Genomic DNA, 13,452 nt, shown 5'->3' with positions numbered 1-13,452 from the left:
ATATATATATATATATATATATATATATATATATATATATATATAAATATACTTTCTAGTCACTGCTACTTTAATACAAAGCTACTAATCTTGATTCTTGGAATCTAGTGTCATTTACTATTTTTTAAAATTAGACAACACCACATTTATCTCTTTGACTGTGTTTATTTTTCTTTTGCAAATGTTTATTTAATTTGGGTATGTTTCATTGTTTTTGCTGGTTCTATAAATGTTAGCACTGATAAGTACAATAATTACAGCTCTCTGCAACAGAGATACACTACTCAGTGTCCAGAGACCAAGGCCAGGCAACCCCTACTCCTCCAGTCCATTCCATTGCAACACTTCCATCCAGGCCCTACAGTGTTTAATTCATCTACACCAGGGTCATTTCAATTATGAAAGGAGTGGTTGGAACAAAGCTCTGCAATGCCCAGGAGCCCAGGTTTCCTACCCGTGTCATAGGCATTGACCCAGATGTCAAGGCAATGACGCTAATGTATACACAGCACAGTATGAAAGATCAAACTGGGACAAAGTGAAACAGAAAGTTGTCAGTCAGGTCCATATATCCTGGTAAAAAGGAATATAACTTCCACCCTGTCAATTTGTGATTCCATTTTGTTCACATTGATTCAATTGTGCCTGATATGGGCTGCAGTTGCTGGATAGGGGGGAGGGGTGCGTTTAAAAAATATTTCAGGACAAATCTTCTGTAATGTTCTATTGAGCTAATAAAAAATAAAAATAAAAGAGCATGGGTTTTCATTGATTACACTGACGTTTCAAGCATCTGGACATTTTTGTTATGTTATTTAATATGCGCATTAGCAACAAAACCACATGATAGGAAAGAAAATTGTGTTCAATTACTATGCGAATCTACCTTAGATAACTGTTCTCTGTTTTTAACACCCTCTCTGTTCTAGAAAAGAAAAAACACCAAATGGAATCCTTCCTCTGTAGCAGATGGGGATTGTGAAGTGACAAACATAGTTTAGTCCTGGAAGGGAGACAAATGTGACACCAAGAGCAGAGTATTCATCAAAGAGGCTTGAATACAGTTTGCATTGATCTCGCAAGAGAAGCTCGTCAACAGAAATGCCAAATAAACAGCAATGTTTCCCATGAAAGAGGTGTCAAGGTCTGAGCTAGGCAATTAATGTCAGATCTATCAGTGCCACTGTGCAATGAATAATATTGTATGTGCTTTTCCTCTAAACATCTCCCACCCAGCCCTTCATTATCCCAGAGGCAATTTCTTTTTCACATTGTCAAGTGATAGAAAAAAAACTGCTGAAGCAGACACAAAGAAAAATTCAAAAAAGATTTTAATTTTTTTTCTTACTGTATTTGTGTTATTATACTTATCCCCTACGTCTCTATATTTAAAAACTGTTTCTAAGAATATATTGGCTAAAAAATATGCTTTTCAACATTATTCACAAGAGTCATGTTATATATGTATCATATCATGTTAGGTCTGTATGTGTGGACCCCTACCTTTATAAAGACCTCTACCTTTACCACAATACTTTTTCACAGTATTTGTGGAGTTTCCCGTGGTTATACTATATATTTACCTTGGTTTGCAGTGTTTTTAATATGCCTTGCCATACCTCTCTGGGCTTTACAATTCTTACCTATGCTATTATTACCTATTATAACATTTTGATTATTGTACACTTTTCTAAGTGCAATGCGATATGTATCATATTACTGGCTATTTGTTTCTTTAACATAGTATTTATTGAACATGCAATAAACATAACCCATAGCCTCCATATCAACACTAAAAACTATTCTGTCATTTTGTTGACACATTACTAACATTGCACAAATGCATTAGTATGATCCACTTATATTCCTGAAGCTTTTAGCATTTAACAACGTTGACCCAAAAAACAGTTTTTAATATGCACTGACCATAACAAAAATACAATCTTACCCATATTATATTTTGTGTATATAGTCATCCAAGAGGGAAATCAATTTAACTTCACACAAAGGATTCTGTAGTATTTTAACAATTGACGTTGAAAAAAACTTTTTTTAAACTCGCCATGAACTTTTCACATCTTACTGCTGTTGCATGTCTTGCTATTCCTTTTTCAATTGGCAGGTTTGAATGAGAATGCATCTCTGCATATTGGTTGGTGCTGTGAACCCAATGGGTGTTCCTATGGAACGCTTAAAGCCAGCAGCTGTGATCCTAAGAGCTGCTGTGTGGGATTGCAAGGGCAGTGATTGTAAATATGAAATCCCTATGTTAATCTGTTCCATCACATGCAAACCACTTTTCAATCAAAGACTTGTTAAGAACAGAAGCGAGGCTGATTCTTTCTGTGAAGTGGATAAGCAGCGGAATACATTTCATAGACATAGGAAACGACTCTTACAAGAACAAGAGTGTTTTGAGATGCCCTTTTGTTTTCAAAAACTGAAGAGTTGAAAATAGTACAGGTTTTTTTTTTTTTTTTTTTTTTTTTTTAGGAATGCTAAAGGCAACTTAACAGACAGTATGACTGAAAGGCTTTTTCAGTGTATTCAGTGTTGAAATGAGTTTCTTTTAATATCCTTTAAAAGTGATAAAGTGTGGAGGAGCTATTAATAGTCCCGTGAAGAGAAATGTGTCAATGCTGATTTTTCACGCATTAAACATTAACTTTGCATGAATGTTTTAGTATATATATAATTTTAATTTATTTTTACAACTAGTGCTAAAAAAAAATACAGAAGTACAGTATGCATGCAAAGCTCTCATTTTTAGGGTAGTGTTTTTGTAGTGACAAAAACACTATTAAATTAATTACCAATAATAAAAAATAAATAACAGTTCTGCAGTACTTGTATTTTATTTAGGGCTTGGGCACCGCTGTTATTTTGCCTGTTTGTCTCAGCTTAGCCCTGCAATTTCCATTTTCCATTAGCATTCATCAGAGTCCCCAATGCAATGCATTTTTGCAATCAGTAAAAGGCCAGCACTCTTTTCACATTCATTTATTTAACATGTAGCAATAATACATACACTACAGATTAACTTTAAGGCTTTGGATTTCAGGATAATGATCTGTTTGGGCAGAATAGGAACTGCAGTCATTGCTAATGCTACTGTACCACTGTGGTAGAAATGAATGCACGCTCATTTTAAACTCTTTGGATTCACATGCAAGAACAGCTTTAAGCTGTTAACTGTAAGTCAGAAAAAAACAAAAAGTCTAAAATGATTTGGCATCCTTCAGATCAAGAACATGTTCAGTCCATAATGTCAGTCCAGAGACAAACATTACCCTCAAAATAAACCACACAGCAGGCCATGCTATGTTCTTTGAAATCAATGTGGCAGATAAACAGCATTTGAAATGGGAGTAAATCTTGGTTCATTAAATGAACTCATTTGCACAAGACTAACTGGGTCTAATGTGTGATTGGAATAGTAAACACACTTCTTTCTATCTAACTGACAACAAGAAGGGCACACAGGGTGTAAGAACATTTCTTTAAATCTGCTAAAGAATCAAATTAGAAGACTAAATTGTTTATTTCGAGTTTGTTAACTTTAATTGATGCCTTTCTGAAAAATAAAGTGCTGTTGGAAAACTTGTCCTGGTAAACTGAATATTGGACATAAAACTATTTCCCGCTTACTGTGCGATTTCTTTTAATAGGGTTTCACTTTATGCTTAATTACTTGAACGATTGACAACAGCTTTTTATATTAAAGAAAGGGCAGCATCAGTAGAAATATGTGGTACAATCAAACACCAAAAGCGGGGGTTTGGCTTACTGGAATCTAACTTCAAGGCAAATGGATGCCGCTCTGTAGATATGCTGCTGTTGACACTAGGCTGAAGGCATGTTTGCAGTTATTGAAGACATCAGAAGCTTCTTTGATTTTTTTTTGCACTCTCTTTATAGGGGGTTACTTGTTTTTATAGCCACAGAAATAAGTTATCCTAGAAGAAATCCAGTGAATGGCAACTGGATTTCAAAGCCCTTAGAAATAAGTCTGATTGTACAACAGAGCAGGCACACTGTACCATGGGAAAGAATAGGGAGGTAGAATATCAGTGCCAGTTTTGCTCCAGACCTTTAACACTGACTTAACCTATACATGAATAATCCTCATTTCTATGGTAACGTTCCTCATGTCAAAAGCATTTTAGTGGGGTCTTAGATTAGACGGACTGAACCTGCCTGCATTTGTGCAGTGCTTAACTTGTGTCAACCAGGCTTTTAACCATGCTTTCCCTTATTCAGGTTTACCACTGCAAATTAACACACTAACTCCCCCATGCTTTTTTTCATGGTTATACTATACATTTGACATAGTTTGCCATGTCTTTTTAACATGCTTTACCATATGTGTCTGTGCTTTACAATGCATAGATGCTTTGCCATGCTTTCATTGTGCTTTCCTATGATTTTACTATGGTAAACTTGTATAGGGGTCTGAACAGTAAAATATATAGATGCTGTGAATGGGTAAGGTTAATCCCCACTTAAGGGAGGTATATTCACAGTCAATTAACATCATTTTATTGGAAAACTATTTTGGTAGACACAACATTGTAAACGTGTTCATTTGATTAAAAAAAATGAAATAGATTTTTACTGTGAATTAAAATAACATGTTATGCACAGTACGTTACTGACCAAATGCACTGCATTGCCGGGAGGCAGATTCTGTGTGCTTAGCGATTTATACCAGTGCCAATGCTGACGGCCATATGGCGCATTGTCTACTCAGAACGGCGTTGAGAACACTAGGACCCAACTCACTCAGTCCAAAACTCCAAGGCTATGACATATCCACCACCATCTAGAATCAGACCAGATCCATTGAGGGTTTCAGTTTGAATGCCCACTAGTCTGTCGTCTGTCCAGTTTAGACAGCCATTATTATTATTATTATTATTATTATTATTATTATTATTATTATTATTATTATTATTATTATTATTATTATTACTATTTAGTCATTTAGCAGACGCTTTTATCCAAACAGAGACTATAAAGGCTGAACAACTGCTGCTGCAGTCATTTACAATAGGACCCCCTTTTACTTCTCTTCCGATACACAGTGAACATACACATGGGACCTTTTTTTAGGGACATGTGCTGTGGTCACCTTTCTTTAGTACATCAATTGAAACATATTTAATTTCATTTAATAGATGCATAGCACATCCAGTTATATTTAACTCTGGGAGCAGGGTCGGCAGGCTACACAAATAATATTGTATTTTTCAAAATTCCTTCAAAATAATTTGTGCCTTGAATACACCCTTAATCCAAGATTTCCACAAAGTCTGATTTGCATTGAAGACAGATTATCGTGTATTACTATTGCAGTATTACCTTTATATCTGCATATTGGTTACAGGCATAGCAGCAGTAGCACGAGAACGTGCACTTGCTGACCACGAACAAGCAGGTACTTGGGGAGGAGTTATTTATATGTGTGTTTCCGGCTGCCTGAAGGCAGTACCAAAATCAAAAGCGAGTGCTGGTTTGGCTGGAATAATTTTTATCAGTCGTGGTCAAACAGCCGTCAGAGCGGAACAGACCCGGGAGCTGAGCTGTGCTGTGTATTATCAGCAGCTCTCACACTAACAAACCGTAACAAACCATTAACAGCATGGGCGTTTTCTAAACAAATACTCTGGGAGACACTGTGACCTACAATGGCTGTGGATGGTAAGCACGCTGAGGAATTCCTGCTACTGTAATATTTGATTGTCTCGTGTTGTTTATTGCGTTCATTGAGGAGCACGCTTTTGTTCCCAGGCATCTTACTGTATCGTTGTGTTATTATAGGAGTTGTTGTAGTTTAACGTAAATTAGGATTTTTTTTTTTTTTTTTTTCAGACAGCTCGGGCAATCAATACAAATTATTTTGTTTCTTGTTGATGTTAATTTTTCCAGTTTATTCTGTAGCCGTGATGTTTTAGAATCGATGGTTGCTTAAGTGTGATACAGGTAATTTCATTACAAAAGTTGCAAGACAGCAGTTTTATTAATGCCTTTTAAGTCGTTTTTTAATAATAATTTTTAAAAACCGTATACAAATATAGCAGTTTTGCTATGTATAATGGAACTATTTGATTTTCATCATATGCACTGTGCATTGGGCACTGATATAGTTTCGGAAGAACATTTACTTAGAATTGGAGAGAAAAAAAATAGTGTTGCATATTCACTACAATAATCCAATACAAAAACTCATGGACATCCTTTTCACCCCACTGTAATTAATTTTCAGTGGGGTACAGTTAACGCCACATTAGGGTAGTCAGCCATCATAAAAAGGGACGGTTGGCATCTGTTGTAATTGTAAATATTGACTTAATGTTCAGTCTGCACAAATATATTCCAGTGGTCTGGATGAGCTGAGTTCTAGCCGTCATTAACAGTTGCAATACCGGTACGATACTGCTGAGTCTTTACTAAGAAGCGCAATATGGTTTTGTCACAAACTTTGATTGATCGTGCCAAATGTTTGTTACAAACTAGTAATGAAGGTGTGTTAAAATACAGGCCAGCGCTGTGGTCCGTCTCAAGAGAATACCGTTATTTAAGCAGAAAAGCGCTGTTTAATGACTAGGTGCTGAAATAGAAAGGAATAAAGACGTTTAACTTTCACAGGCCAAAATAAATACATAAACAAATAAATAAATAAACAAAACATATTTTATTAGGTTACATGCAATTAGTAGAATAATTCAAAGTAGGAAATGTTTAAACTGGCAGTATCATTGCATTAATCGCTGCTGTCGAACCCTCCAAATTCTGAAGATTTTATTTCAATAATCTATTATCTATTTATTTCAATAAGTTTCCTTGCTAATGGAAATGGGTAACATGTTTTTTTTTTTGTTGTTGTTTTTATTATTTTTGTTTTTCTTTTATTAGCACACGTAACAATAAACAAACCAAACATATAGCCGAACTAATAATGGCATACATTTCCAATCGAGGAAACAGAAACGTACTAAGTGAGGCTTTAATGAACCTCGTGGAATTCTGAAAATAGGAAGTGTTCTACGTAGAGCTGACTGTACAGAGGACCCATGAGAAGTACACGATCCACACACAGCAAATGCTATGTGCTGATGACACTCACTCGCTCTGGATGATTAGCGATAGATCCCGCTGTGCTGGCCGCAGCCTGTGCAGATGTGTGACATAAATAGCTCCGTGCATTCATAACAAAATCACCTTGCAAAGCTAATTGCATGCTTCTCTGGTGGCTCAGTCATAATCACAAATTATTCACAAGATATTTGATCAGACGACTTCATAGTCTAGCTACGATGTTGAAGTTTCCCCCAATTTTAGTCAAATTAGACGGGGGAGTAATTGTATTTTATTGCATCAGTGTGCCAAACTACTACGACCTGCATGGCTGTTTGTAAAACACACTGGCCTATGGACTAGCAGATGAGTTTCTGTTTCATTAATATAAATTGGCATGTGTTACTGGTATTCATTTAAGCAGATATGAGTATGTGGTCAATAATAGTAAGTGGGGAATTTTTAGTTTATATCCAAATTCAAGATTTAAATAATGACTTAGTTCATGCACAGTTACATTTAAATACTGAAAAAAAGAAGCATGCCATCATTCATTTATTCATTCAAACAGAGTAACCCACATGGGCAGTTTTACATTTCTGAAGGAAAAAAATGTAAACCTTAAAATAAAGAAGAGCCAATTAAACTAAAAAAGCAGTGAAGGGGGAGAGAGCTGGTCCATCCAGTCTCCATTCACATTACACTTGTCACTTTGAGTGTCACAGTATCAAGATGCAGTCGGGAGTGCTTTTGGTTGTGAGTCACTGTTTTACAAATCAACCGTAATATACCTGTGCAAGTTTTCTGCAAAAAGTGTTTTACAATAGGCAACTAAGTAATGTGTTTGCAATTCAGTATCGCCCAGCCTTTTTTGTTTCATTTGTCTATAATTTCGGCTTTTAAGTACTGTGCCAGTTAGCAGCTGCAGCACACATTTATGTAATGCTGTTTTCTTTTAAACCACAAAGACTGATTTGGGCTTTAAACTTCACACTGACAGGAGGTTGTGTCCAGACACACTGGTGTATTTGGCTTTGAAATCCGAGACACCCCTTGCAGGATTGCTGTCAAAAAGCCTTGCTTTAGCCTGTTCCCTTTCAGTTCCCAGCATTACCACTTCCCAATGAATCTTCTTTTTCAAGTTTTCTTTCAAAGAATACAGCTATGGCCAAAAGTTTTGCATCACCTAGAATTTTACAATTGAGACATATTTAAAGACAAATCGATTTTGAAATGTCACATTTTTTAAAATTTTTTGTCAGTTTTTCATTAAGTATAAGGAAAACTGCAAAGTGGTATGTAATTCAATATGTTAGCGTAACATTATTTAGCAGGTTTCATTCCATTTTTTAAGCAACATTTGTCAATTCTATAGGGTGATGCAAAACTTTTGGCCATAGCTTTACAGAATATAAGTAAAACACCAGTTAAATAAACTGCAATTAATACACTGTTTAGCTGCCGATTAAGCTGTTTGCTATGCAAAACACTAATGAGTAACTGTTAAAAGAGACTAGATAGCAATCAAAATATTCAAGGTTTAATGCATATTTATTCCTACTCATAAGTATTCTACTTCTTAATTCCTTCCTACTGGGTCTCCTTTTGTCTTCTGTTGTACCTTTTCTAAACTGAAGTATAAAATACAAACAGATATTTGGATATTTGGACTGAAATATTTAGACAAGCCAAATTAAATAACAAAAAGAGGTAGCCAAAACAAATGAAGTCCACAAAGAATATTAGCACAAAAAGAGGTAATGTTAGTAAAACTGATAAGAGGTCACATAGATTTTAAAGCATTGGTTTCTGATTTGAATTATACATCCCTAATATATCCATATTTTTTTGTTTACACAAAGATGGCTTGTGCAGAATGCAGTACACTGATTACTGTACAGTGTGGTTTCCAATAAACATTTGCCTATTAGTCTGTGAGGATTAAACACATTGATTGAGGAGAAAACCAATACCCCATAAATCTGCTGGAGCCTCCAGACACTGTGTTCAGCTCCTATTAAGGAATTAAGGTCATCTGAAAGGAGCAGCGTGATCATGGGTTTAAGCAGTGCAGACTGTGTGTAGTTCAGGTATTAAAAACACTTGATTGTTGAATGTCGTTTTAAAAAAGAAATTGTGGTGACTAAGTTGTTGATTTCTGAGGGACCGCTGCAGTCTCATTATTCGAGTTCGCAAATCTTGCTCGTCTTTACCTTTCCTTCCTCACATTGTGAAACTCACAAGGCCGTGTCCAATGTCTCCACTTTAATTAGCTTTGCTTGGTGTGCAAAAAGTGCTGAGAGGGTGAAGCTAATTAGTTATAATTCTATATATAGGGTTTCTAGCTCCTGACCTAACCTAAGCTGCTAGTCTACAGTGGAACCTGTTCATTTCTCCTCTTCTGTCACCCATTTTATATGAGCAATATACTTACGTTTTAATTAAAAGGATTGGGACACGGCATCTGTCAGTCAAATGCTTATTTATGTGGCATAAAATGGAGACCAGCATGCATTGTCCAATTAGTGCTGCACGAGAATGGCACTCTTTAAAAGACTGAGCATCTGTAGATAAATCTGAAACCAGCATTGGCTTAATCAAACTCCTGTCCCAGAATCTAAGAAGAGAAACAAGCCTGCTAAAATGCATTTCTACACCTGTTTCATTTTTTCTGTGTCATCAGTTTTGTGACACAGTGGTTATGGATTCAAACCTCTATAAATGGTATTGTGCTACCTCATCAGGCAACATATTGAAAGGGCTGCCACAAACTGTTTTTCTTCCTGGAGCATAATAATGTGAAGGTACAAATGGGATTTATTATCATGCAGACTAAAGGTTATACATCAGCATAAGCAGCATTTTCAATCCAGCGTGTCTGTCAGCACAGGCAGGAAGCAACACACCATCTTCAACATGGTGGGGTCTTGACCTCCAACGAGAAACAGTAATCAGAGCTGACATGGAAAACATGTTGCAGTTCTGATTTTATCCCAATTAACTCTGCCCACAACCTCTAGGTGTACAAGTCCGAGCAATTATAATCTCCAATATGGTCCCCGATTCCATGTAAAAAATCCCATCAGATTATCACCCATGATATTTTTTTGTATCTGCCACCGGTTTACCAACATAATCATATAATATTCCCACCATGTCCATAGGGAAACAGGTTTAATTCGGATAGTGTTTTGTTCTCATTAGACATTTCCTGATACCCATTCTGTTAGACATTTATCAGTATTGTGAATGGTAGGGACACTGGGGGGAAAAAGTGTCAGATTAAGAGATGAATACTTATTAAGAGTAGATCAATACTAATTACAATTGGGACATTTTTAATGAGGGCGATGTAAGAGTTAGGACTGGAGTAGGTAAAACTTCTCTTTGAGACCTCAGTCGAGTGGTGTGCAGGTCTGTGCATCTCCTTCACAGACCCCCAGGACTGCGCTTCAGATCCTGCTCTGCACCAGGGAGTTCTCCACTAAACGCTCTTAATCCAGGTCTCATCAAGCAGTCTGGCTTAATCTTTATAAGCATTCTACATCTCGTCCACAACTGATTGGTAGTATGTACCATGGTATTCGGTTTAGTTGAGTACAATCAGCGATTGGTCTTGCAGAGAGGTCTTCAGGTAAACAAGGCCATCAACAACAGAGCATTCTGTAATACTGATAGCTCTGTGAAAGCGGAGGCCGCCACCAACCAAGGCAATTAAGAATATCTTACAATCTGTAAATTGAACCACTACATTCTTGTCAAATAGTCAAGGTAAAAAAGAGTCACCTCTTAAAAATAAATAAATAAATAAATCACATACTTGATAATGTCTGGGGCTTTATCTGTGTGCATACATTTTGTTATATTGTTTTACTATTCCATCATCAGCCACCTCAAAGCCGAAATATTTATATACTTCACTACACACAGACTTCGGGGTTATTCATTTTCTAGCCAATCTGAAAGTAATTGAATCTTCAGCTGCTGCTAAAAGTGTAAAGTACGGTGCCATGCTGAATTTTGCATTTTTTCGAGGTGTGTTTTGATGTTTTAAAAGTACATCTCATTTATAATACCGAAAGCTCACATTTTAAAAATACATTTACAATAGCATAAGTTTTGAACCGCTGATGCAACGAATATATCAAAATAATGCAAAATGGATGGGCAATGGTGCTTAATGCAGCACACAAGGAGCGTTTGGTACCTAAACGCCAATCAATGGAATAAAACAGTTAAATAATACTTCAGTTTGTGGTGTTTGCCTACGAGACTGACAATGATTGGTATGTATAGGGTTTGTTATAGCTTAATGTAAAATAAACCTGATTGTACTGCGTTTGTAACAGTACTAGCAATAAAAAGTATGTCTCTGCGAGCATACGTGATTTTTTATTTATTTATTTTTTAATCTCGGGATATTGTGATATGGAAATTATTATCGATATCGAACGTTATCGATATATCAAAATATCAGTATTGGTGCGAACCCCTGAAAAGTACTGACAATCCTAGTTCGTGGCTGGAATAAATTTTAAACACACAATACATTATTAAGCTGGAGATAACCTGTATGGACAAGCTCACTAATAACTATACAAGGCATTTCCAGAGTTTATTCTTTGGTTCTAAGTAATATTTGTTTAATTTATACATTTTGCTTTGAGTGATAAAACATATCCATTGTATTCTAGTGTTAACGTTAACACAGCTTTTATAGAGCCCTGCTGGGACTGTGTAAGAACATTCCAGGCTCTCTCTAGAGTCTACAGAGTTACTTAGGTTAGAGTGAGATATATTTGTGGAGAAAGCTGGAATATGGAGCCCAACGGGAAAGATTTTTTATTGCCATGTTCCGTTCCTCTGTCCTAGCAAAAGGATTTCAAACTCAAGTTTACCAAGGGTATTATACAAAAAAATCCTTGTATTGTTACTTTTCTGTTTTCCTTTACATATTGATCTCTTTTCACTGACTAGTAAACGAAAAGCATCCACTATCAGTGTTCACTCTGAGCCAAGAGTGAGATCTGGTTGAGTATCTCATGTGTTGTCGACCTGTCACTATGCAATCTCTTTGGCTCCTGGACTTCATGTTACTTTCTAAGGGCTGGTGGGGTTTGAAGTCCTCTGATGTGAATTTCAGTGATATGCAGGAAACAAATGGGGTCCAGACTAAACAGGAAATGAAGAGGCAGGCAAAGCAAAATGGCACAGAGCAGATAAAATACCACAGGGGTCAGATTCTGCCCTCCATATCTAACACCTCTTTTTATCATAGAACAAGAGGGGAGTGTGTAGAGGGGCAGACTGACACTGTAGGGCAGGGGATGGGGGAATGTTCAGGGTGATATAGATTTTCAGAGTGGGCGAATTGAGCTTTAACTCCTTTTTAATTGCTGGCTGTTACCTGGGCGCTAAATGCCTTGTTACAAATTTGACGTTAATTGGCTCAGTACTCAGACACGCAGGCTGAAACAAACTAATGGAACAGAATGCAGCAAGAGTATCAATTAAATAAGGAAAGAAAAAGACTGGTGGTTTGAACGAAAGGCAGGCAGAGAGAGTCTTTGAGATTTGCTTTAATTAATTGATCTTTTAAAAGTTTATAGTTGAATCACAGTCCTTAAAATGCAACTAATTTCCAAATCCCAATAAGACACCTATACAGTATATACAGTATTGTGAAATATTACCATTTTCTTGAAGTAGAGAGACAAACCCACTTGCTCCAGACAACAGGTCTGTTTTTTTTTTAATTGTCAATGGGATTATTCTGCTGGCAGCTAGCCAAGAGATGTCTCTTTTTTAAGGACATTTGCCGTACACACAGAGGCAGACAACGGTATTGATGGAAGCAGTCCAGAAGTAATTGATTCAAATAAACAGGAGCTGGGAAATTAGCAGGGCTCACTGAACAGACAAATTGAAGGTCAAAACATAGAGCCGTGCTTTGGCATGACAGAGACGAATCTACATCACAGAAAAAACAAATCCTGTGTAATTTCCGTAGCCACCTGCCTGAGCATCTGGGGCATAGATGGCTTTGGAATCAAAGTCCATTCGCTGCTATTGGATGGCAGCTCAATATAAATCAAACCGGTTTAATTTGCTTATATTCAGATACAAGGTGGCTAGGTCCCAGTGTTCTGCACAGCTGAAGCTCATCGTTCAGTTTCACTTTGTGCTCATGAAGGTGAATGCCAGTCTGACGCTTGTCGTAAGGTAATTGTATTCACCCAGTGGCAAACGGGTCACTGCTTTTCTCCAGTAGCTGGGAAAATCACATTGGATCCCTTTTTTTAATTTCTCCTGCTGCAGGAGAAATTAAATCTCAAGAATATGTTATTTCCCCCAGAGTTGTATAAAGGAAGCCTT

The 13,452-nt window shown here is 36.6% G+C and overlaps 1 protein-coding gene across 1 annotated transcript in view; it reads left to right on the top strand.

The window, feature by feature from the left end:
• The first annotated feature begins 5,515 nt into the window (after positions 1–5,515).
• LOC121319315 (sterile alpha motif domain-containing protein 10-like) overlaps positions 5,516–13,452 on the top strand; it is a 38,457-nt gene continuing 30,520 nt past the window's right edge. Inside the window, exon 1 of the mRNA XM_041256622.1 lies at positions 5,516–5,700. Within this exon, the coding sequence (XP_041112556.1) occupies positions 5,688–5,700 (13 nt within the window). The 5' untranslated portion in view covers positions 5,516–5,687. The remainder of the gene's footprint in view (positions 5,701–13,452) is intronic.

Source organism: Polyodon spathula, chromosome 8, assembly GCF_017654505.1.
Source record: "Polyodon spathula isolate WHYD16114869_AA chromosome 8, ASM1765450v1, whole genome shotgun sequence".
In the NCBI taxonomy this organism is placed as follows: domain Eukaryota; kingdom Metazoa; phylum Chordata; class Actinopteri; order Acipenseriformes; family Polyodontidae; genus Polyodon; species Polyodon spathula.
Note: the sequence above shows the minus strand (reverse complement) of the source record. Positions and strands in the feature narration are given on the sequence as shown.